The 27603-nt window shown below is 35.8% G+C and overlaps 1 protein-coding gene across 1 annotated transcript in view; it reads left to right on the forward strand.

The window, feature by feature from the left end:
- DPYD (dihydropyrimidine dehydrogenase) overlaps nucleotides 1–27603 on the forward strand; it is a 972677-nt gene that overhangs the window by 767442 nt on the left and 177632 nt on the right. Inside the window, exon 19 of the mRNA XM_010598084.3 lies at nucleotides 11094–11236. Coding sequence (XP_010596386.1) covers nucleotides 11094–11236 — 143 coding nt within the window. The remainder of the gene's footprint in view (nucleotides 1–11093; nucleotides 11237–27603) is intronic.

Here is a 27603-nt window from a genome sequence, read left to right on the forward strand (position 1 = left end):
CCCAGTTATAGCAATTACTAAGTACTATGGCTTTAATATAATTGCCATGCAACAATTAATATGATGCTAATTTCCTTGGTTTTACCATACCTGACCAACTTATATTATTGTTCATAATAAAAATTAGTAACGCCTCTTGCTATAACTTGGTGTACATCTAATCATTGAAAATAGGGAAGAAATAGATCATCATGATTAGAGCATGGGATTGGGAGTCAAGTAAACCTCCATTCAAATACTGGGCCCACCTCTCTAAGTGACGATGAGGGTAAGTTATTTACCTTCTTTGTGTCTTGGTTTCCACGTCATAGAATGGGACAACAAAAAACAAACAACCTATGTCATTATCATCACGATAATGTATGCAGAACACTTAGGAAGTGACGTGGCAATTAGAAATAGGAGCCTATATTTGATATATTAATGTTAAAATTTCATTTTAACTCATACTTGCTTCTTTATTAAGTAAATTCCATCGCTTATATCTATTGGGAAACCACAGAGCACATAAAATTGCTCTTTAAACTACTATAACAAAGTTCATAGTATTCTTAAATTTTGAATGGGAATAATTCAATACAGTATTTCCTATAGTGGAGAAGTCATTTCTGTTGCATCTTGCTTACCAAGTATCCATCTATGTTCAAAGGATAGGGAGGCTCCAAAATGGCTATTTCTGTTGTTGAATTTATAACTAATTAGTGATAAAAATAATAAAACCAATAATATATACTCATCCATTAGTTCCAGTTTTCTTTCCAGAAGAATATTGATCAAGTCTTTTATGCATGGTTACTCTTTAAATGGAGTCAGTGGGTGGTGCAAATGGTGAACTCAAACAGCTGCTAACTTAAAGGTTGGAAGTTGGAGTCCACCCAGAGGTGTCTTGAAAGAATGGTCTAGGTTTCTATTTCTGAAAAAAATCACCCATTGCAAACCCTATGGAACACAGTTCTATTCTGACGTACATAGATAGCCATGAGTCAGAATCAGCTCAGCTGGTTACTCTTCAAGTATTTGAAGACAGCTATTGGGATCTCAAAGAGCCCTGTTGGCGCAGTGGTTAAGTACATGCTGCTAACCAAAAGGTCAGTGGTTTGAACCCACCAGCTGCTCCTTGGGAGAAAGATGTGGCAATCTGCTTCCTTAAGGATTACAGCCTTGGAAACCCTATGGAGCAGTTCTACTCTGTCCTCTAGGTTGGTTATGAGTCAGAATCCATTCGAAGGCAGTGGGTATTGGGTATTGGGATTTCTTTCAGCCTTTATGTATATCGTGTGTGTGATACATCATTCTGTTCCTCTGTAGTTCTGTTCACACTCTAAGTTTGTTAATGTTTTACTTAAAATATTACACACAGCACTGAATGTGCTCTTCTGAATGTGTAGAGGTAGAATCATTGTACATTCCATATATAAAAATTTCATAGCATGGAATATGATAGTGCCTATTCTTGCAACATAAATTTTAGGAGCTTTAGAAAAAAACAGTCATTTTTTTATTGTAGAAGTAAATCATAAACACCATCTTATTTAAGAGACTCGAATGATATGCAAATACATCAAAACCTGGACGTTTCTATTCAACTCCCTCACTGCTGGATTTACTTCCTTCTTCGAAGATGATAACCATTGTTGCTGTTGTTAAGTGCCATCCAGTTGGTTCTGACTCATAGCAATCCTGTGTAAAATAGAACGAAACACTGCCTGGTCCTGTGCCATCTTCACAATCATGGCTATGCTTAAGCCCATTGTTACAGCCACTGGATCAATCCATCTAACTAAGGAACTTCCTCTCTTTTGCTGGTCCTCTACTTTACCAAGAGCGATGTCCTTCTTTAGGGACTGGTCCTCCTGATAACATATCCACAGTACGTAAGACGAAGTCTCACCATCCTTGCTTCTAAGGAACATTCTGGTTGTACTTCTTCCAAGACAGATTTGTTTTTTCTTCTGGCAATCCATGGTATATTCAATATTCTTCACCAATGTCATAATCCAAAGGCATTAATTCTGTCTTCCTTATTTATTGTCCAGCTTTCACATGCATAAGAGGAGATTGCAAATACCATGGCTTGGGTAAGGCTCACCTTAGTCCTCAAAGTGACATCTTTGCTTTTTAAAACTTGAAAGAGGTCTTTTGCAGCAGATTTGCCCAGTGCAGTATGTCCTTTGATTTCTTGACTGCTGCTTCCGTGGACATTGTGTATCCAAGTAAAATGAAATCCTTGACAACTTCAATCGTAACCATTAACAGTCTGAAATTTAGCATTCCATGCATTTACATGCAGACATACCAAATATAATCACACACTTGTTTTTTAACCACAAATGAGATCATACCATATATTTTGTTCTCCCATTGTGATTAACCTTTAACATATTTCCACGTCATTTTGAAAGATTTTCTAGTATATCATACATAGGTGAACTATAATTTACTTAACAGCATACCTACAGTGATCATTTGTGTTCACTATTTTGCTACAAAAAACCATTCTTCAGGCTACATCTTTGTACATGTAAGTTTGTGCCTAAGTACTAATGGAATTTTAGATTCCTAAAAGTGGAGTTTCCAGACGAAAATGCATATGTTTAGATAATTCAAATTGAACTTAAAATTTTTATACACACATACACGTTTACAATTGTAGATTCAAATTATGAATATTCATGATTTTTTACAAATGAAATGACATATGAGATTAGAAGAAGATCTCCAAATTTGATATCTGGGAGATTAGCTAACACCCCATATCTAGTAAATATAGTGACAACAATGGATTCAAACTTGCCAGTGAGCATGAGGCTGGCACAGGACCAAGCAATGTTTCATTGTTATACATAAAGTCACCATAAGTCAGAGCTGACTTGATGGCAGCTAACGACAGCAGCGAGTAAGTGTTCCTCCCCACATGTTTACAGCTGAGTGTTTATTTTTGATCAATTTTTCCTGGCTTTGACAATGATGTTAGCTTACATATACTGTGGACTTCGTATGGGCTAGGAACTGTGGTGAGTGATTTCAAAGAATTATATCATGTAAGACTTTCCAGGTCACTATGGTATTATCAGAAACCTTGGTGGTGTAGTGGTTAAGAGCTACAGCTGCTAACCAAAAGGTTGGCAGTTTGAATCCACCAGGTGCTCCTTGGAAACTGTATGGGGCAGTTCTACTCTGTCCTATAGGGTCGCTATGAGTTGGAATCCACTCGATGGCAACAAGTTTGGTTTGGTTTTATGGAATTATTATTATCATTGTCCCTGTTTTACAGAAAGGAAAAATGTTGCTTTAAAAAGACAAGGAGCTTATCCAAAGAAATGAGCTGAGTTGAGACTTAGGACTAATTGGTCGAACTTTAGTGCTCTTATCATTAGGCCATACTGACACATAACTTTTTCTTAGGCAAAGGATATGAAAGTCATCCTCTTCGTATTTCTGCAAAGTTGTTTCTCAATGATAACTGAAAAGTATAGACTTCAATGTCACAGAAACTTGATTTTTAATCCTAGGTCTACCCCTTTTAAACTGTGTGACCTAACCCAGAAACCCCTTTTAAACTGTGTGACATAAGATGTTATTTATTCAGCTTTCCTTTCTTCGTATACAAAATAGGGATGACATCATCTACCGTCAGAATTATAAGGGTTAATTTACACAGTGTATAACCTTGGTGTCTGGCATACGGAAGTCACTACTTACACCGGCTGACATTTCAGAATGGTAAAATTGTCACCTCCTTGGGGAATATTATTCATTCTATTGTTTTAAAATAAAATGCCCGGCACATGGTAAGGACCGAGTTAATATCTACTGAATATGTTATGGAGCAGATAAACATAGCCAAAGATATATGAAGACTCAGAGAAAAAAGACTGAAAAATTCAGCTAAAAAGAAAACATTTTTATAATAAAATTTTCAGCTTTTCCAATAAAATAAAAATAACAGCAAGAAAAAAGCGATTGATTTTGTTTTTTTCATTTCTCCACTTTAGATTTCACATCACTGCATATATAACCCTAGGTTCTTTTAGTACTTCAGTTTCTGGCTGAATTATGTTAATTTTCTCAGAAGATTTTAATCCATGCGTAAAGATGTATTTTTAAGTAGCCGTGCTACACATATTTATCAGCACATTAGCTTCATAACATTTTAAACATGTTTTAGTAAGGTAAAAATTATTTGTGCTTGATTTGTGGGTATTTTATAAAAATCAATCTTTCAACTCTTAAATCCTTGAAATTCTTGATTTACTAACATTTTCTTTCTTAGGGATGATGTTAAAACTATTAACAATTAGACTGTCAAAGTTCAATTTCTAATGAATTCATTATCCACTTAATTCATTATATTTTAATTAATGTAAGCAAATTAAAACTCCATTTTCTTTTTGTATACACAGTGAGCACGATTGAGTATTATAACCCAATTTCTACTTATTGCCAGCTAGAGTTATTATCTTCAGTATAATTTTACTTGCATGTGATATTAATGATATTGCTCAATAATTTCCTCATTCTGTTGGATTGCCTTTCTTTGGAATGGGCACAAATATGGATTTCTTCCAGCTGGTTGGCCAGGTAGCTGCCTCCCAAATTTCTTGGCATAGATGAGTGAGCACCTCCAACATTGCAGCCATCTGTTTATTAAAACATCTCAAATGATATTCCATCAATTCCTGGAGCCTTGTTTTTCACCAATGCCTTCAGTGCAGCTTGGACTTCTTCCTTCAGTACCATCGATCTGTTCTTGATCATATGCTACCTCCTAAAATGGTTGAAAATCGACCAATTCTTTTTGGTAGAGTGACACTGTGTATTTCCTCCATCTTTTGATGCTTCTGTGTCATTCAATTTTTTTCCCTTAGAATCCTTTAGTATTGCAACTCGAGACTTATATTTTTTCTTCATTTCTTTTAGGTTGAGAAATACCAAGCATGTTTTTTGCTTTTTTAACTCTAGGTCCTTGCATATTTCATTATAGTACTTTATTTGGACAGGGAACTCCTAGAAATTCAAGCCAGGTTCGTAAGAGGGTGTAGAATGAGAGATATCATTACTGATGTCAGATGGAACTTGGATGAAAGCAGAGAATATCAGAAAGATGTTAGCCTGCTTTTTATTGACTATGCAAAGGCATTCGACTGTGTGAATCATAACGAATTATGGATAACAGTGAGAAGAATGGGAATTTCAGAACACTTAGTTGTGTTCATGAGGAACTTGTACATAGACCAAGAAACAGTTGTTAGAACAGAATAAGAGATACTGCATGATTGAAATCAATAAAGGTATGTGTCAGGGTTGTATCCTTTCACCATACTTGTTCAATCTGTATGCTGAGCAAATAATCTGAGAAGCTGGACTATATGAAGAAGAACTTGGCATCAGGATTGAAGGAAGGCTCATTAACAATTCGTGATATGAAAATGAAGAGGACTTGAAGCACATATTGATGAATATCAAAGACTACAGCCTTCAGTATGGACTACACCTTAACATAAAGAAAACAAAACTCCTCACAACTGGACCAATAAACATCATCATTAATGGAGAAAATACTGAAGTTGTCAAGAATTTTATTTTATTTGGATCCGAAATCAACACCCATGGAAGCAGCAGTAAAGAAGTTAAATGGCATATTGCATTGGGCAAATCTGCTGCGAAAACATCTTTAAAGTGTTAAAAGGCAAAGATGTCAATTTAAGGTCTAAGGTGCCCCTGATCCACTCCATGATGTGTTTAATCGTCTCATATACATGTGAAAGCTGGACAATGAATAAGGATGACCAAAGAAGAGTTGATACATTTCAATTATGGTGTTGGTGAAGAATGTTGAATATACCACGAACTGCCAGAAGAACGAACAAATCTGTCTCGGAAGTACAGCTAGAGTGCTCCTTGGAAGCAAGGAGGATGAGACTTCCTTTCACATACTTTGACATGTTATCGGGAAGGACCAGTGCCTGGAGAAGGACATCATGCTTGGTAAAGTAGAGGGCCAGTGAAAAGTAGGAAGACCCTGAATGAGATGCACTGATACTGTGGCTGCAACAATGTGCTCAAACATAGCAATGATTGTGAGAATGTCACCGGAACAGGCAGTATTTCATTCTATTGTACATAGGGTTGCTATGAGTCAGAAATTAATCAATGGTACCTAACTACAACAGAGGTACTATCAGGTAGTTTATGGTGGAGTTATTTCTAACAATTCATTGTGCAAGAGTAACTGATAGAAGTCAAATGATTAGGCAAAAAACAAACAATTAAATTCAATTATTCAAAATTCCAGTTATCCAAAATTAGCAAATGTTCCACATTATCTTTCCCGTTAAAAATTCCTTTTTTCTTCAGCTATTTAGCATGCAAAGCCCTGCCTCCTGTTATCCAATAAAGTTGATGTCTATGTTGTTAATAAAATCCTTGTGTATAGGTTTAGTGCAGGGAACTTTTGATTCTCAGGAAAAAAAATACAAATATAGTGATGTCTGCCTTTGAGATTTTTATCTTTGGTGTCAGTTAATCTTAAACAGCATTATGAAGCTGCAAAATGAGAGCTATTAGGAAAGGAGAAAAAGGTGAGGAGATGTGTGGTTTTCCTAAGGTATCAGAGGCCATAAATCTCTGTCATAATAAGCATCATCCTTGTCTCTCCAATAAGAAGATAAGTTTCATTGCATCACTAAACACATAGCAACAACATAAAAGCCACTGTCAAAGTACGCTGCATAAATGCTCCCTCTGAAATCAGTTGTGGTCATCGAGAGTGGCACAGATTATAATAGCAAACACTTCTACAGTTTTCATTGTGCTGACCCTTTATATATATATATATATATATATATATATATATATATATATATATATATATATATTTGAATCCTCTCAACATTATGAAGTTGTTATTATAATTTTTATTATTTTATAGATAAAACTGAGGTACTGAGATGCACTAAGGTGAAGAAATTTTCACAAGGTCACATAGCTCGTTATTAGTGGAGCTAGAATTTGAACCTAAGCAGTCTGATCCTGGTGTTTGATGTTGTAACTAATTCACCCTAAACTTGCATTCTCTGTAGAATCTGTATTAGTAATATTCATAAATGTATTCTGTTTATACCAAAGTTAATTTTTCCTGGTAGAAACCCTGTATAGACTCATATTATTTATCTTGAAATAACGTCCTCTGGTGTTTTGGGTGGAAACCCTGGTGGCATAGTGGTTAAGTGCTACGGCTGCTAACCAAGAGGTTAGCAGTTCAAATCTGCGAGGCGCTCCTTGGAAACTCTATGCGGCAGTTCTACTCTGTCCTATAGGGTTGCTATGAGTCAGAATCAACTCGACAACAGTGGGTTTTTGGGTTTTGGGTGTTTTGGGTATCAGTACTGGTTGACAAACTGATTAACTAGAATAGTTCTTTTAGTCTTTTCAGATTCAGGTACAAACATATTAAAAAAAAAAAAGACATAGGTTCTTAATAAATATTCCTTGGATGGACAGATGGATGGATAAATGAAGACTGAGTAATATACATTCATGCACAAATCAATACATTATATTATTTCTAATGGTAGTGCTGTTGAAATTGCACTGAATATATTTGACAAATGATAGCATCATTTATTTTTAAGAAAAAAGTTTCATCAAAATCAGATTAATTAATTTAATTCAAAACACCTGTCTTACTAACATGTTTTTCTGGAAATGAATCAATCCAAAAGTGCACTTGCAGTTTATCAGATGAGATATATGAATTCAACACGCTGAATTGATTTTAAATTTATATGGCTGTCCTAGATTAATTAAATAAGTACAGTTACAATTCCACCTAGTCAACTAGCTTTTCTACCAGGTGCACTTTAGTATAAATCCGATTTCTTAGTGACAACGTTGGAACTCAAAAAGGTCCAGCTCATTTTCTGTTTGTTTATTTAAAACTGCATTTTGTCTCAGAATTTGGGGGTTCCAACTGGCTTGATTTTCACTGGAGGATTTCACAATGAAAACACAATGGCTTGATGTCACTGAGTTTCCCATCAAGTTCATCTAGCCACCCCACATAGATGAGGCCTTGATTTAAATTGCATGTGGCCTGTTAGTTGACTTAAGTGTATAGGATTTCAATTTCTTGATTTATATTTTGTTTCTTTAAAGATGGAGTCCACTTCACATTCCTTGAATCTCTCAAACTAAATCCTTCCTCCCCACTTGTCTTAATTTATCACTACTATAACAGCTTTTTTTATAACAGCAGTACCACACCACAAGTGGGTGGCTTAATGAACAGAAATTTATTTTCTCAGAGTTTAGGAAGCTAGAAGTCCAAATTGAGGGGAATGGCTCTAGGGTAAGGCTCTCTTTCTGTCGCTCTGGGGGAAGATTTTTGTCTCTTTCAGCTTCTGGTCCTCGGTTCCTTGTCTATCTTCGTGTGACATCTATCTTTTTGTCTTTGGTTCTGTGCCCAGTCTGGTCCTTTCATATCTCAAAGGTGATTGGCTCAAAACTCACCCTACACTGAGGTGGCCTCATTAGCATAACAAAGAAAACCCTATTCCCAGATAGAATTACATCCACATGGATAGGGGTTAGGATTTAGAACATGTACTTTGGAAGGATACAATTCAATCCATAACCCTGGGCGAAGGTCTAAAATCACTTATCATTGTAACAATGACAAAGTTTTAAAATACTTCACTAACTGTGATTCTGGAAGTATTTATGTATCGTAATTATACAACTCTATATGGTATTGATATCTGCACTTTCTTTAAAGGCTTTGTTTTTGTTTTGAACACTATTCATTTCTATGATTGTAAATTTTTTAAAAATCTCTTTATGAGAAAACTTTTCATGGTGGATGAAAGTCATTTTCAAAAGTCTATTTCCCATTAAAATAATCAAAACAAGTACACTACGTTTTATATTAAACCAGTTGAATTATTTTAAAAAATCAAACATAGTTTAGAATGGAAATAAAAACTGAATTTACTATTGCCCAGCAACAAAAGGATCCATTTCTTTATCTTTGAATCACATTTCGTCAGGAAGCATAATTACTCTTATATTAATTTTTTAAAACTACACCTTTATTAGTTTGAAAGATTTTCATGTTCATTAGGTAGATTTAAAAAGTTTTAGAAAAGGCAGAAGAACACGAAAAAGAAAGTGTCTTATTGACCTAATTGAACATCTTCAAATGCCACTGAGGATTTGCTGATTTTTTTTAACACCTTTGTAATAACGTTGCCCTTTAAATGTAACTGGTTAAATTTTCAAAGCTGTGTTCTGGGATTTTGCCATTTGATGTCCATTAATATCAATTGGAATATGCGGGCAAATCCCTGTGTACCACTTTGAAATTTTACCCCTTAGTGTTAATGATAGTCTTCTAACACTGCAGTTAGAAATAAATTATTAATCTGCCTAGCTCAAATTTCCTTTACTCTCTTTCTCTAAGGGGGGGGGGGTGGTAGGGTGGGGAAGAATCCCAATACTTCTTTATTAGTTCAAAGGTACATGTATGTAAAGAAGTCATCAGCTTAGTGTGTATTGAGCATGTCAATTTTACTATGCAGAGATGGCTGTATGTCTAACTAAAGGCTTAGTTATGTTACTCTTTCTTTAAAAAATGCTTTCCTGTAACTTTTATTCTTACTTGGATTTCTTTTTAATATACTTAAAGATATGTGTATATAAATGTGTATGTGTATGTGTGTGTGTATAAATATGTTCTCTATGTTAAGCTTCTTTAAGGTTAAAACAAAAAGACTAAGAAGTCACTGATAATCTTGAGATAGGAATGGTATCCTGACTTTGAGTTACTAATTTGCCCTGACTTAATACCTTGTTCTGTATATAAATGCCAGTTACAGAATTCTTAGAAGTGTCAGCCTTGAACATTCTTGAGTAAAAATCGCTAATATATGTTTCCTAGATGTGAGTGCAAAAATATTGGTTACATATAAATTCAACTTTATCTGAAATGGATATCAACAGGATAAAGAGAGCTCCACTGGCATTAAAAAAAGCTTCATGCATCCTTGAATTGAGCACTTCCATAAATATGTATTGACAATACTAGTGAAGATGCTTGTGGTGGTGGAGATGATGATAGAGTACTCAGCACACGAGGCTGATGTTACCAGTTGCTTGTTTGTCGTGTGTGTGTGGAGCTCTGTATTGAGTTAGTATCAAATTCTTGCACAAATGGAACTACTTTTAACTCATAAATTGTCTTTAAAGGACCACTAGTTTATGAGTGTACAATAGCAATGTCAAATAATATTCCCATATTTTGGCAGTATTAATCTACTTTAGGATGCATTAACCCTTAAGAGTCCAAAATAGCTTTAGTACAGTAGAATCATTCAAAAAATGACCTCAAAATGTCTTGTTCAGCCAAGGAATTTGTATTACCACTAGAGAATGTATACTACCAACATCTGGCAAATAAAGTATAAAATAATTAAACATATACTCTACTGGATTCTAATAAATGCTGTTTAACTTGGTTAGAACTTTCTAATACATGAAAAATTAGAGCAGGTGCACTATGTTTCAATGAATTGTGGGAAATACATGTAAAAAGCAATATGGAATCTGTAAGTTCATCAGCACCTTACTTGTTTTTACAATGTCTATATTCATACCAGCTGCTTTATAACAGAGTTATATGTCTATTTATGCACTGTATGTGATTGTTTTTCTTTTTCAAAATCTGCTGTTCCTTGTTCTTTTTTTAAAAACAGATGCTTGAATGTTCCATACAATTTTTTTTTATAAATTACTGTATATCAAAATGTAATATGCATTTTTTTATGTGAGAATTTCAGGGTTGCTACACCCACTTGCATAACACGTCTGCATGTAATAATAGCATCAAAGTTCTCAAAATACATACACAGCCATTTACAGATTAACATACTTCGAAATGTAAGAACATTTTATAGTACATATCTGTATATTTTAAATAGATGTAATAGAAATTTGAATTTTTGTCTAGTACACCACTGCCATCACGTGATACTAAGTATAAGGCAATATTTCAAGTGATCGCTATGCTGACAGTTGATCATTCTCATGTTTTGTAGGGACAGCTATCAGACCCATTGCTTTGAGAGCCGTCACCTCCATTGCTCGTGCTTTGCCTGGATTTCCCGTTTTAGCCACTGGTGGAATAGACTCAGCTGAAAGTGGGCTCCAGTTTCTCCACAGTGGTGCTTCAGTCCTACAGGTAGTACTTGTGTTTTTCTGCCCTTTTACAAAGTTATGTCTAAAAATAAACTGTAAATTATGTGACAAAAAATATACTATTGTGTGGGATCAAAATGGTAGCACTCATTAAGTTCCTATTATGAGTAAAGAAGTGCCTGGGTAGTGCAAACAGTTAAGCACTAGACTACTAACCAAAAGGTTAGTAGTTCAAACCCACCCAGAGCCACCTCAGAGGACAGGCTTGGTGATATGCTTCCAAAAGGCTTCTGTATAGATTACAGCTTTAGAAACTCTATGGAGCAATTCTACTCTATACACATGTGGTTGCCATGACTAGAAATGGACTTAATGGAAACTAACAACATCATCCTGAGTAGAGAACAAACCTACTTACAAAAACTCTTTCTCTCTTTTTAATGTGTTTACTCACCCATCTGTTTCTAAAATAAATAAGATGAGGTATGAGAATGCATACTATGCTACTGGATAAAAAATAAGAACATGAAGAAATCTGGGTAAAAATAAAATCTCAACTTAAAAATAAAGTCAAGGGTAAGGCCAGTATGCAAAATGTATGCTATAAAGCACTGGAGGGGTTACCAGATTTGACTGAGTTTTCTGGAAGCCAGCACAAAGGAAGCTACAGGTTTCATAACTTTCAAAATATAAAAATAAATGAGTTGTTCAGCTTCTTGTGGTACAAAGCTGAGGGAAATCCTTCTATTGTCTTCATAAAGTGATACCTTGAGATGTAGTGAACTTCACACTTACTAGCATCCCTGAAAATTAGTTAATTAAGAGTATCCCTACAAACTACTTAATTTTAAATAAGTTATACATTTGTTTCTCACCATGTTCTTCAGCATGGACCCAGTACAGTGCTATAGCATGTTTTAGTATAAACATTTCTTTGAGGGCCCCCTCTGCAGATCTTTGATGGTCTCACTTGATCCAGGAATTAAATTTTTAATATGATGACTGGGCTGCTGTTGTTGTTGTATGCCATTGAATTGATTCTGACTTAGAGCAACCCGATAGGACAGAGTAGAACTGCCCCATAGAGTTTCTAAGGCTGTAATCTATACAGAAGCAGACCACCATATCTTTGTCCAGCGGAGTGGCTGGTGGGTTCATACTGCTGACCTTTCAGTTAGCAGTCAAACGATTAACCACTGCACCACTAGGGTTAACTCTCAGGTAATCCTTCATTAATATGACTTCTCACTACATTGCATTGATGGTTTTTGCAAAGTAGAAAGTTTAGTGTGACTTACATTCTCTGACAAGGAAGTGCTGTGCAGATATCTTATGTTGCCAATTTGACAATTGGAGTTAACATCCTCTTATGAAATAATATGCATCAAAATTCTAATGCTGGTGATCTTCTGCTTACAAGATGATGAAGTAGATGTATTTTTCCATATGCCTGCAACTAAAATCCCTTTATGTATAAAACAAATACAAGAAGACTCTGAAAGGCGGAAAGAAGACAGACCAGCTAAAAATCAGAGGATCAAGGAACCATATGGTAGTGATTTTCCTGGGTTTTCTTTTTGCCTCAAAACTTTTCAAATCTTACAAAAGATGCAAACCTGCAGATTCAAGAAGCTGAGCAAAACCTAAACAGAATAGATCCAAAGAAACCCACACCAAAACACATCATAGTCAAACTTTTGAAAGATGAAGAAAAAACTTTGAAAGCAACAAGAGTGACATAACATCTTACCTACAGAGAAAAAACAATTCTTTTGACAGTGGATTTCTTATGAGAAACCATGGAGTACAGAAGGAAATGGAACAACATACTTCAAGTGCTTGAAAGAAAAGAATTGTCTACCCAGATCCTATATCCAGTGACTATAGTTTTCAAGAACGAAAGGAAAATCAAGATATTATCAGCTGAAGGAAAATTAAGAGAATTTGTTCCTTAAGAGAATGGCTTAAGGAAGTTCCTTAAGAAGAAGAAGAAAGAAAAAAAAAATGATAAAAGAAGGCACCTTGGAACATCAGGAAGGAAGCAACCAACAGACAGCTTCTTCACAAAGAATCTGGAAGTTAATGATGTCCAGGTTTGAATATGACCTGAATTTATTTGCATGAACACATAAAAAATGCATGGACCAGAGAATATAAATAGGTTATGAGTGGGTTTCAGTGCCAGTTCCTGGTCATCGCCAAACATGTGATCTTGGGCAAGTCAAACATGGAAGTGAAGATTACTGGCTGTCTACCATGTGCCAGTACTAGCTGCTGCTACATACAGTATTTCCTTTAATCCTTAACACCTACCTAGAATGAAATAGTTTTGTACTTCTGTTATAGATGCTCAGCTAAGGCTTAAAGGGTGAAAGTGGCAGGCATAGCCAAAGTTACATGACTAGTGCTAGAGCTGGAGCACAGACCTAGGGTTTCACAACCACAAAGCCAGTACTTTTCTGACTGGTTACACTGCCTAGGCCACACAGAGCCTGTAAGATGGAAATATTAATAAAAGGCAGGTCTCCTCCATCTACTCAAAGCTTGCATGTTCAGGCTTATTCTTTACAGTCAGGATTCAAAGACTAGACAAAATATGAAAACATAGAAAAATAAATATAATGTGTTCTGAGTGCAGCTGTTATCTCAGTGGATGGATCATAGTATATGAGTACCTGCAGAGCAGTATGTGTACTCCTAACATAAAAATACATGCTGAAATCATTACTCAAATTGCAGCTTCTGCTTAGGCTCCTCTTGGGTTAAGAAGCAGAGAATCACTCAGGCTATCTTAAGAAAATGAGGCCTATTTACTCTGTACATAGATAGAACATGGACTTGTAGCTGCAAGAACCAGTGGGACAATTCTGGGGAGAAACTTTCTTCATCTATCTTTCACAGGCTATGCGAGTTCTCCCTCAAAGGGAATCTGTAGGTTGGTCCACTCTTTCTCTCTGCATGGCTTACTCTTTGATTCTGCCTCCTGTGAATTACTGCTTAATACATGGCCATCATGGCCCTCAGACCCACTCCATACTGTGGCCTTTCAGCTCCAGCTTCGACATGAAATGTCTTACTAGCTTAATGTCTGGTGGCTCAGATTTCAAAGAGTGGAAATCTGTTTGGCTCAATTTATCTTCTCCTGCCAGGACCCATCATAAGCCATTGGTCACACCGTGTATTGACTGGTGTATAACAGACACACACTAAATATTTATTGAATAAATTTGCTATATGAATGTGCTTGAGGTGCAATTCTTTTACCAGATTCTAAGGAGGGGATGAAGGGGTTCAGAAGATATAAAAAGTGATTTCCAAAGGACTGCCTGGAGACATCACCTAAATAAAATATTGGTTCCCAAACTACTTTTGTTAAAAATGTACAGCTCCATACATAGACTTTTATTGGTAGAAAATTATAGATCATTTACCACTCCTGCCATTAGCTAGACTCAGACTTTTATTCAGCCAGAAAATTTTTTTTGCCAATGTTAGCTGAAATATGAACTAAAGTCCATATTAACGTATACTTAGGACAGATCTAAGTGGAAAAACACTTGAATTTATAATTTTCGATTGGTATTTGAATGGGGTGGAAAATGTGTAATATTTCCATCTCTATTCCATTGTAACTGAATTTCACCCTGCTCCAATCCTAATCATGGGTAAATCTAACCTTTCATTTTCTACACTCTGGGCTGCTGAATATTATTAGAGAAATTGAAGTACTCAGCCAATTGGATTTACTCCAGATTTCATGTTTAACCTCAGCTGAGTCTTGGGTGCTAGTCAGCATCCCTTTTTATTCATCTTTGTTTTATTTCTAATCAAATTCCCTTTAGCAACTAGTTAAAATCTTTTTTGTATACCTCAGATCCCTAAACCCCTCCATCACCACCCTCCTATTTCTCTGATGCCATATATTCACTGGCTTTTTATTGCCCAGCTCAGTCCCCTTGTCTCATTCCATCATATTTCTCTTGAAGATGGAGGTAGAATACTATCAAATCTACATTCGTAATTACTTATACATAAAGTGAAGTATCTACTGACAAAACGCATTCTTCACAAGACGTAATTAGACAAATACAATACATTTAAATATCAATCTGATGATGGTGCTGATACACTGGAGTATAAAAACCCAACACTGGAGTATAAAGAACGTGAAAAATAGTGATATATATACATATAAATGTTATACACACACAAAGATGTCACTTTAGATGACTAAGATGCACCTGACCCAACCATGGTTGTTTGCCTCATATGCCTGGACAATGGAACAGTAAAACCAAAAAAGAATTGATGCATTTGAACTATGGTGTTGGTGAAAAATGCTGAATACACCATGGATGGCCAGAAGAACAAACAAATCTGCCTTGAATGAAGTAAAACCAGAATGCTCCTTAGGCATGAGAATAGTCTTGCTTACTTAAAACATTCTATCGGGTAGGACCAATCCCTAGAGAAGGACATCATACTTCATAAAGGGTCAGCAAAAAACAGGAAGACCCTCATTGAGATGGATTGATAAAGTGGCTGCAACAAAGGGCTCAAACATACCTACCACTGTGAGATTGGCACAGGACTGAGCAAAATTTCATTCTCTCATACATAGAGTCATTGTGAGTTGGAACTGACTCGTAGGCACCTAACAATAGCAACTATATATATATATATATGTTGTTGTTAGGTGCCATCAAGTCAGTTCCGACTCAGAGCGACCCTACACACAACAGAACGAAACACTGCCTGGTCCTGAGTCATCCTTACAATCGTTTTTATGCTTGAGCTCATTGTTGCAGCCACTTGTCAATCCACCTCGTTGAGGGTCTTCCTCTTTTTCGTTGACCCTGTGCTCTGCCAAGCATGATGTCCTTCTCCAGGGACTGATCCCTCCTGACAACATGTCCAAAATATGTAAGATGTAGTCTCCCCGTCCTTGCTTCTAAGGAATATTCTGGTTGCACTTCTTCTAAGATTGATTTGTTTGTTCTTTTGGCAGTCCACGGTATATTCAATATTCTTCGCCAATACCACAATTCAAAGGTGTCAATTCTTCTTTGGTCTTCCTTATTCATTGTCCAGCTTTCACATGCATATGATGCGATTGAAAATACCATGGCTTGGATGAGGTGCACCTTAGTCTTCAAGGTAACATCTTTGGTCTTCAACACTTTAAAAAGGTCCTTTGCAGCAGATTTACCCAATGCAATGTGTCTTTTGATTTCTTGACTGCTGCTTCTATGGTTGTTGATTGTGGATCCAAGTAAAATGAACTCCTTGACAAATTCAATCTTTTCTCCATTTATCATGATGTTGCTCACTGGTCCAGTTGTGAGGATTTTTGTTTTCTTTATGTTGAGGTGCAATCCATACTGAAGGCTCTGGTCTTTGATCTTCATTAGTAATTGCTTCAGATCATCTTCACTTTCAGCAAGACAGGTTGCGTCACCAGCATGTCAGGTTTTTAATGAGCCTTCCTCCAATCCTGATGCCCCGTTCTTCCTCATGTAGTCCAGCTTCTCAGATTATTTGCTCAGCATACAGATTGAATAGGTACGATGAAAGAATACAACCCTGACACACACCTTTCCTGACTTGAAACCAATCAGTATCCCCTTGTTCTGTCCGAACAAATGCCTCTTGATCTATGTAAAGGTTCCTCATGAACACAATTAAGTGTTCTGGAATTCCCGTTCCCATTCTATTCATCATTTGTTATGATCCACACAGTTGAATGCCTTTGCATAGTCAATAAAATGCAGGTAAACATCCTTCTGTTATTCTCTTCTTTCAGCCAGGATCCATCTGACATCAGCAATGATATCCCTGGTTCCACGTACTCTTCTGAAACCTGCCTGAATTTCTGGTAGTTCCTTGTTGATATACTGCTGCAACCGTTTTTGAATGACCTTCAGCAAACTTTTGCTTGTGTGTGATATTAATGGTACCAAACCAAAAACCAAACCCAGTGCAGTTGAGTCGATTCCGACTCATAGTGACCCTATAGGACAGAGTAGAACTCCCCCATAGAGTTTCCAAGGAGCACCTGGCGGATTTGAACTGCTGACCCTTTGGTTAGCAGCCATAACACTTAACCACTATGCCACCAGGGTTTCCGATATTGATGATATTGTTCTATAATTTCCACATTTGGTTGGATCACCTTTCTTGGGAAAAGGCATAAATATGGATCTCTTCCAGTCAGTTGGCCAGGAAGCTGTCTTCCATATTTCTTGGCATAGACAAGTGAGCACCTCCAGCACTGGATCTGTTTGTTGAAACATCTCAATTGATATTCCATCAATTCCCGGAGCCTTGTTTTTCACCAATGCCTTCAGAGCAGCTTGAACTTCTTCCTTCGATACCATCGGTTCCTGATCATATGCCACCTCTTGAAATGGTTGAACATCAACTAATTCGTTTTGGTATAGTGACTCTGTGTATTCCTTCCATCTTCTTTTGATGCTTCCTGTGTCCTTTAGTATTTTCCCCATAGAATCCTTCACTATTGCAATGCGAGGCTTGAATTTTTTCTACAGTTCTTTCAGCTTGAGAAACTCCAAGCATGTTCTTCCCTTTTGGTTTTCCATCTCCAGCTTTTTGCACATGTCCTTATAATATGTTACTTTGTCTTCTCAAGCTGGCCTTTGAAATCTTCTGTTCAGCTCTTTTATTGCATCAATTCTTCCTTTTGCTTTAGCTACTCAATGTTCAAAAGCAAGTTTCAGTGTCTCCTCTGACATCTGTCTTGGTCTTTTCTTTCTTTTCTGTCTTTTCAGCGACCTCTTGCTTTCTTCATGTTGATGTCCTTGATGTCATTCCACAGCTCATCTGGTCTTCGGTCACTAGTGTTCAATGCATCAAATCTATTCTTGAGATGGTCTCTAAATTCAGGTGGGATATACTCAATGTCATATTTTGGCTCTCTGGACTTGCTCTGATATTCTTCAGTTTCACCTTGAACTTGCATATGAGCAGTTGATGGTCTGTTCCACAGTAGGCCCCTGGCCTTGTCTTGACTGATGATATTGAGCTTTTCCATCATCTCTTTCCACAAATGTAATCAATTTGATTTCTGCATGTTCCGTCTGGTGAGGTCCATGTGTATAGTCACCGTTTATGTTGGTGAAAGAAGGTATTTCCAATGAAGAAGTTGTTGGTCTTGCAAAATTCTATCATTCGATCTCTGGCATTGTTTCTGGCATTGTTTCTATCACAGAGGCCATATTTTCCAACTACTGATCCTTCTTCGTTTCCAACTTTCACATTCCAATTGCCAGTAATTATCAGTGCATCTTGATTACGTGTTCGATCAATTTCGGACTACAGCAGCTGATAAAAATCTTCTATTTCTGTATCTTTGGCCCTAGTGGTTGGTGCGTAAATTTGAATAATAGTTGTATTAACTGGTATTCCTTGTAGGCGTATGGATATTATCCTATCACTAACAGCTTTGTACTTTAGGATAGATCTTGAAATGTTCTTTTTGAGAATGAATGCAACACCATTCCTCTTCAAGTTGTCATTCTCAGCATAGTAGACTATATGATTGTCCAATTCAAAATGGCCAATACCAGTCCATTTCAGCTCACTAATGCCTAGGATATCGATGTTTATGCATTTCATTTTTGACAGTTTCTGATATTTCTAGATTCATACTTCGTACGTGCTAGGTTCCAATTATTAGTGGATGTTTGCAGCTGGTTCTTCTCATTTTGAGTTGTGCCACATCAGCAAATGAAGGTCCCAAAAGCTTTACTCCATCTATGTCATTAAGGCCGACTCTACTTTCAGGAGGCAGCTCTTCCCCAGCCATCTTTTGAGTGTCTTCCAACCTGGGGAGCTCATCTTCCAGCACTGTATCAAACAATGTTCCTCTGCTGTTCATAAGGTTTTCACTGGCTAATGCTTTTCAGAAGTAGACTGCTGGGTCCTTCTTCCTAGTCTGTCTTAGTTTGGAAGCTCAGCTGAAACCTGTCCTCCATGGGTGACCCTGCTGGTATCTGAATACTGGTGGCATAGCTTCCAGCAACATGCAAGCCCCCACAGTACGACAAACTGACAGACATGTGGGGGATATATATAAAGAATATCAGAATATATATATATATACATATACTGATATTCTTGATAGGCTACCTATCACATACATGAACCATGTATATAGGTGAATTTGCTATTGGAATAAGAATTTATACTTAAAGCAGTGATTTTCTATTTTAAAGAGATTAAATATCCCATGACTTTGTTTAAAAATTAAGTCAGATGATTTTAGAGAAAATACGAACATCTCAAAAATGTAAAAGCTAAAAAAACTCTGATGAGTAAGTCTGATAGAACTTTCCTTCCTTGTTAATAAATATGCATCACAGAATCATACATTCATTCATTCAATGAAAATTTATTGAAAATCTGCTACATGCTAACACTGTTGTAGGAATTGCATATACTTCTGTGAATAAAATAGAAGTCCATGACTTCATAGAGTTTACATTCTAGTCAATAATATATAATAAAATTAAATATATCTGGTGTGTAAGAAGATAAATGCTGTGTAAAAACATAGGTCCCCATAAAAAGGTAACATTTATATAAAAAATTAAAGCTGGTGAATCCAGGAAGTTTTTAATTAAAGAAAAATCTAGATTATTGTGTCACTTGCTTACATTTTTGCTAACTGATGTTTTACCTTAAATATGAAAATCTCAAAATATTTTAAACCACCTTGCAATTTATAAACTAGAATGCCTCTTGGGGTTTCAAGTCACATTTTAATGGAAAGAATTTGCTTTGTGAAGCCTTCTTACCATTTCTGGGAATGTATCATTTCTCAGTGAGAATGCTTATTTCTATGATCATATAACTTGTTGTGAAAGAGAAGTTAACATTTTTCAATGGTAAAACATCCAGTCACCCTGCCTTAAAAATGCTTCAATGAATGTTGAACGTAAAAACTGAGGAATTTAGCTAGAGAGTAATTTGGGCACCCCATATCCTTCCCTTAGTACAGCTTTAGAGTAAAAATGCTTAGTACCAGTGAGCCAGATGCAACACTCTGGCCAAGAAACAAGGTTCAAAACCAATTATGGGTTTGTATTCCTGGGTAACTGCCCTTGTGACTTTGTCTCTCAACCCAACTGACTTCTAAGTGAACCTCTGTGTCTTTGACATTCCTGGTTTTTAATCTCATTTGACAGGCTTTCATTAGTTAGAATATGCCCGTTAGAGCTGTAAAAAGGACAGATGAAAAATTTCAGCCTAGTCGTTAAATTATTTTCCCAAACTCTTGATGAACTCTTGAGGCCATAAAATCTTTAAGAGGGGAGGAGGGCTATTCTGAAGAAAAGAATTGGCCTCCAGCTGCCAGTGTAGGCCTAGTGAGTTATTTATAAAATGGTTAATAACAATAAATATCTTTAACCACTCCCTCCTTTAAATACTTTCGAAGTGAGGTACTTAATAAAGTAACATTGGCTTCTTTTTAGTTTCAGTTGTTAGTCCCAGACCTAAATTTCCTAATGGATCTTAAATTCTCTTCCTCTGATCTAAGTACTAGTCTACAATTTCTAGGAGTCCTGGTGGCACAGTTTTTAAGCACTCGATTGCTAACCGAAGGGTCTGCAGTTCTAACTCACCAGCCACCACGTGGGAGAAAGATGTGGCAGTCTGCTTCCAGTAAAGATTAAAGCCTTAGAAACCCTATGGGGCAGTTCTACTCTGTCCTTCAGGGTCACTATGAGTCGGAATCGACTAGACAGCGTTAAGTTTCTACAATTTCTGTTAATAAGAAACTATTCAAGGATTTTATTATAACCCAAACTCATACTGATTCAGTCGCTTTTAGTGATAGGTTTCATCACAAAATGTTCACCCTCCTTTGTTGTATATAGATAAAGAATATAAGTGCTATACTACATTTTTTCTTTTTTTGCTGAATGACTATGAATTTCTATAATTTAATGATATTACCATTACAGTTCAATCTCTTAAGGGCTTTGATTCAAGACATCGGAAATTATAGGAAGCCATCAGTTCATTCATGTACAATTATTACCTGTGCCTTCCTTCATAGAGATTGCATGAATGGTTTTTTTATTTCCATTTCTTTTGTGTCGGTTTGTCACTGAAGTTAATAGGAAATCCTGAAATGCAACAGAGAGAACATAGTGGGTGTCTGTGGTGGAGAGTCATGGTCATGTGATGGCCACTCACTGGACTCAGATAACCAAATCAATTTTTAACAATAATCAAAGCTGCTCTGATGGAGTTAGTTCAACCTAAATGGAACTTTTAAATGTGATCTAATGTGTTATTTTACTGAAACTAGAGAAAAGTAATTGAAGCAGCACAATGACACTGTTTGTACATAAGCACAGATGGGTTACTGACATTATTTCTGGGACATAATGCACAGAGACCCTGGTGCTTCAACTTTATTGACAGGTATCTTCAAGCTATAAAAATTTTGCATCCACATCCTAAGTTTTAGTTGGGTAGGTAGAAAATACCTACAGAATGATTTCTTATTTGTTTTCCTATTGTCATTCACTTTAAAGCCAGACTACAATATATGAAGAAGAGTTGATTATCATTTGGAGTTAATTTAAATGACATCAAAACTGTTTCACTTTACTAGTTAAAAATGGACATGTTTTTTTTTCCTTTCTGCTATGCAGTGTCTTTTTTTCCTGGCTTTAATAAATGTTTCCTTTACATTTTTAAGAATATATAAGTATATATTTTTGAAAGATTAAAACCCTATATTCTTAGAATAATATATAAGAAAAAAATACTCAGTATTCATTAAATGAAAGTCTTAATTACTATGTAAACTATTATATTATTTTAAATTACTTTAATAGAAGGTTATTTTCAAGAGGTTTGAATTTTTGAAAAGCATCTTGATTCCAGTGTAACAAATGCTGGTTGTAAGCAAGTAGAAGAAATTAAATGGGAACCTGCTAGGCCTTCACATGATTACACACTCTTCATTTGATAGAAGGATTAACATCTGGATTCAAAGGAAATTAATTGAAATTAAATCTGATCTTTTTGAAAGATAGTTTCACTGTAAGAAAAAATATCAGCATCACACAAGGACTATTTTATATTAAAAAATAGCCATGAGTTAGCTAAGGTAAATTTGCAGATCTAACTATATGAAACTTCTGACATTTTATAAACTTCTTTGGCTACTTTTTTTTTTATTGATCCTAATGTTGATCTTTATGTTGTGTGTCTCTTTTTGCGTTGTATATAGATATGAATAACTACCAGTTAGACCTCTTTGTCAAAGAGTTTTCATATGCTTTACCAATCTGCTAAACTTCTGTTTACCTTTTTATTCTCCAGGTTAAAAAAAAAAAAATCCCAGTTGTTAAAAAAAAAAAAAAAATCCATTGATTCCGACTCACGGTGACTCAATAGGAACTGCTCCATAGGGTTTCCAAAAAGTGGGTGGTAGATTCGAACTGCGGACCTTTTGGTTAACAGCTGAGTTCTTAACCACTACACCACCAGGGCTCCATGATCTAGTTGCTTACTCTTATTTCGTATACTATTTTTTAAACATTGTATTTTCTTTGTAGCTTCCCTGAATCTTTCCAAATTATCGGTATCACTTGAAATGAGATGTGACTAGATATAACGGATTTTGTAATAACCATACCACAACTTATCCATCCAAATGACTGTTGGAAATAGTTACTTTCAGAGCCAATATATTTTGAATACTATCAATAACTACACTTCATATTTTGAGAATGGATTTGATTTCCTGTAAACAAAGTTAAACAGAGTCAAGTTGAGTGAACAAAAGTTGGTTATTAAAGTGAATTATATATACAAAGTCATGAGTCTTTTTTCCCTATAGTTTATAAAATAACTTCAACAATTAATAATGTGGTGTTACAGAGTTATTCTGAGCATTCCCAACATATTCCAAGTGGATTATTTTGAAAATTTCACATATATTTGGATGTATGTAATGTGGTATTTGTTTAAAAATTCACCACAGTATTTTATAGACTCTGTCAGGTACTAAGTTAAGGTTCAGAGCCCAGACATCATAGAGATTTAGCAAGTACAAAATTTTTTATTTTTCTTTTTAGGCCATAGCAAATATATTGTAAAGAATATTAATGATTTTTTTCCCAGAACCTTTTTCTATTTGTTAATTCATATGACTCTTACAAAGCTGTAGGTATATCAGTAAACATTTTTTAATTAGTTTGTAAAATCCAGAGTTTGTAATTTCCTTGAAAAGCTCGAGTAATCACTTTACTGGTGGTACATTGATGATTTTATTGCTGTTTTCTTAAACAAACAAACAAAAAAATACCCAAACTCATACATGTTTCAGGGTAAAACTGTGCTGCTAGGTTTTCAGTAGCTGTAATCTTACGGAAGTAGGTTGCCAGGCCTTTCTTTCACAGCACCATAGGCAGATTCAAATCACCAATCATTCAGTTAGTAGCTGAATGCAAACCATTTGTGTGCATGCCACCCAGGGACCTTGATTTTCGTCCTAGTTTATTGCATATACCATGTATGTGTAAAGGCCTGTTTCTCACAATCTTCCAAGGTTAGAAAATGTGTGGATTTGGATGTTCACCTTCTGATCGTGATCCAGGCTATGTCTAAAGTCTGATGTAAAGAGGACAAGAAGAGGAAGGAGGACATAGAATGTCCAGGGCTCTGAATCAATAAATATGTCTGAGCACTGAGATATATTATAAAGGCCAGTGTTAATCCTTACTAGGGATAATAGTCACTCATAAAGCAATTAAAATAAAAGCACCTTTAGCAGATTGTTAACAGCTAAAAATGTGTACATAGTAATTAACGAAACAACTTACAATATTTGATAGTTTATTCATAGTTACTTTTTGACCCCATATCAGAACGTACTTATAATACATTTTATCATCTATTTGCTCACCCAACAGTTTGTCAAAAATTGGAGCTGTCATAACTAATCGGAGATGTCTAGTCACTGTAAGATACTTACGTTCTATCTCCTGAAACATGGCCAAATGCAGTATTGTACTAATAAAATGTACAAAGAAGAGTTTTTTTGTTTGTTTCTTATACTTTTTTATGGATAGTAAAGCAGGTAGATGCCTAAATACCATAAGAAATTAAAATTAAAGTTAAAAAAAATTTTTTTTAAGTTTTTCACTTTGCTGAATTCATTAGGCACCCAGTGATAACTTCTTTTTTTCTTTAGAATTTAAACCATCTAGGTGCTTCTAACTCCTTGCCTGTCTCTGGTTTCAAACTCTTCTTAATATTTATTCTGTCCTTTATGGTCTGAAGGTAACTCTTCAGACTGAAAAACTGAGGTAAAATTGAAGTCTGTATATCATTTCCTAATATATGTGTTTGCATATATACATATGTGTGTGTATATATATATAAAAAAAAATTTTTGCAAACCAGTCTTCTTGAGTTTCTTGCTTTTATTGCTAGTGCATTTATTTAAGAAGCCCTGTTGTTTTTTGTTGTTGTTGGTCTCTAGCATTTTTTTCAAATATCTTAGTTTATTCTAGTCTTGAATACTCTTGACAGTGTTCTTACATGTGTGTACCATTATATCTGGGTAAAGTTTTTTTCACCCATCCATGTATAGTATGGTACTTAAGAGAAGGAGCTTTCAAGTTTGCAGTCCTTTGCTCAACACTTAACCTTACCATTTACTACCCGAATACATTTGGAGTAATTATTTGACCTCTGTTTATTCATCTATAAGACAGAAGTTACAGTACTTATCTTATTGAGCTGTGTAAGGGAAAAAGATAGACAGACTGACATACAGACAGATGTGATAGATGGTATAGATAGCTCCAACTCATGGCAACTTTGTATACAACAGAATGAAATGTTGCCCGGTCATGGGTCATCCTTACAGTCTCTGGTACGTTCATCATTGCAGCTATTGTGCCAGTAAATCACACTGAGGGTCACCCTCTAACCCATTGGCCTTCCGCTTCACCAAACATGATGCCCTTCTCTAGCATTTGTTCCTTCCTGACGATGTGTCCAGGTGAGTCAGACAATGTTTCGTTGTGATCCACAAGGTTTTCATTGGCTAAGTTTTGGAAGTGGATCACCAGACTTTTCCTAGTCTGCCTTAGTCTGGAAGCTTCGCTAAAATTTGTCCACCATGGGTGATCTTGTTGGTATTTGGAATACCGGTGGCATAGCTTCCAGCATCATAGCAACATGCAAACCTCCACAGTATGAGAAACTGACAGATGAGTGGTAAGATATCTAATATATTACAGGATTTATCACATTTCATAGTCCCAGTCTTCAGAGTGTCACCCTGCTGCTCCAGCCGCCATGGTCCCACCAACCTTCTCGCCATCCAGCAATGCCTGGCACATAGGGGCCTCTAGGACCCTAGTCCAGCTTTAAGACTAGTTGTAAAATAACATCAACTCTGCTCATATCTTTCTCTGATTTTACATTTCTAGAAGAAACTATACCAGGATTATGTAATTTTAGTCATGCAGTTGACATCTCTTAAAGGATTTCTTGGTACAGATGATAATGATTTACTGAAGAATAAAGAATTAGCAAAAAATTGGGGCACACATTTATTTTTGCAGTATTAATTGTGACTCTTTCTGTAAATGATGATTATTAAAGAAATAACAGTAAGATAGCAAAGTCCTATGGGCCCGGAAACACTTTTTAAAGACTTATTGGATGTCACACCCATTTCTTCCATTTAGAAGTTTAGAAAATCAATGTAAGTTTTAGGTTTATAAAAAGTTATAAAGGAAATTGCTGTCTGAATATATCCTCAGTTCAAGTGACTCCTAACTAACAGTTCAGAAACTAAGCATAGGGCAAAGACCTCTGCCTAGAATAGGAGCCTGATCAAGTTCAACATTGAAATACAAGTTTATGGTCAGTCCCACCAGATAGGAAAATTATTAACAATTAAGGATTTGACTGAGAAACTTTGGGATTCTTTTTCAGAAGTATTTTTTGCAGATGTACATGAATATTTAGTAAATTTTTCTATCTTCTCATACTTAACAGTCTAAAAAAAATTTTGAAGTAAACTGTTTCCTTGCACATTAAAAGTTTGTTCGAGAGGAAAAAATCACAACATCACTGCTCTCTAAGTAAAATGCTTTTAAGCAAAACTTTTGAATGTTATTACTACTCAACAAATTGAAATTTCAGGTAGAGGACCAAATGGATTTCTGTTTTATCTACGTTAAAAAAAAAAAAATCATTCAAAAGCTTGGCTTTCTAGAAATATGTATCTGTACATCATATGTGTCATTTATGGCATCAAAGTTACAGTTCAGTAGAGTTCTAAAAGGGTTTTGAAACAGAGACAGGAATTTTTACAGATTCTAATTACAAGTTATAAGTCACCTCACTGTGGGAAATTAAAAATGGAGACAATTAGAGAAAATTCCAGTTGAAAGAAAAATGCATTATGGAAAAAGCAATAAAAGCACACACAAAAAAAAGGGAAAGTAAAATCACTTCTCAGTGGCCACTATTATTCAATTGTAGATCAATAGGGTGTAGTTAATGTGTTACCAGGAGAGCATTAATTTGCAATTATCGCAGGTGATCTGATCCTCTGTGTTCTGCCCATTGACACAAATGACCTTTCTTTGAAAGAGATTCTGTAGTCATTATTTTAAATAGAGCAACAGAAAGGCACAAGGAAAGTATAGGTCATTTTCAGTCATAACTATCTTCCACCACCCAAATTGGGAACCTTTGTCTTTTTAGCCCCAAATGGTCACAAAATAGAGCGTAATGAGCCATGGGTATGTATGTTTGTGTACAGGATAGATATAATATGTTTGTGTGCCGTATAATGGGGGTAAAAAATGATTCAAAATGAAACTACAGATGCCCAGAATTAGACATAAAATGAAGTAGACCCGAACTTCAAAAAACCTGATGTGAGAGACTTTCGTTCGAGTAAGGGTATGTTTTTGGGATGGTTCCTTTTCAGCATGCAAGCTGAGTACACTCAGTGATAGGGAGCCTGATGTCCCAGTAACCACACATTCTTGAGACAAACTGGGCCTCAGCTCCCTTGAGACCATACTGTAATCTGAAACACTGTGGCAAAGACCCATACTGCCTTTTTCCCTGAGTCAGCCACGCTCAGAATTGCCAAATAGTGACAGAAAGCTTCACAGGATGCCACCTCACTGATGAATGCCTCAATACAATTGAAAATGCATCAGACTGCTTGGGTTCAAATCCTAGCTCTGCCACTCAATAACTGTGTTACCTTGGGCTTATTTGCTATGTGACCTTTTCATACTTCAGCTTTCTTATATGTAAGATGAGAACAACAGTAATACCCACCTCATAGGACTGCTGTGAGAGTAAAGGAATTATCACATGGGAAGC

This window comes from Loxodonta africana, chromosome 3, assembly GCF_030014295.1.
Source record: "Loxodonta africana isolate mLoxAfr1 chromosome 3, mLoxAfr1.hap2, whole genome shotgun sequence".
In the NCBI taxonomy this organism is placed as follows: Eukaryota; Metazoa; Chordata; class Mammalia; order Proboscidea; family Elephantidae; genus Loxodonta; species Loxodonta africana.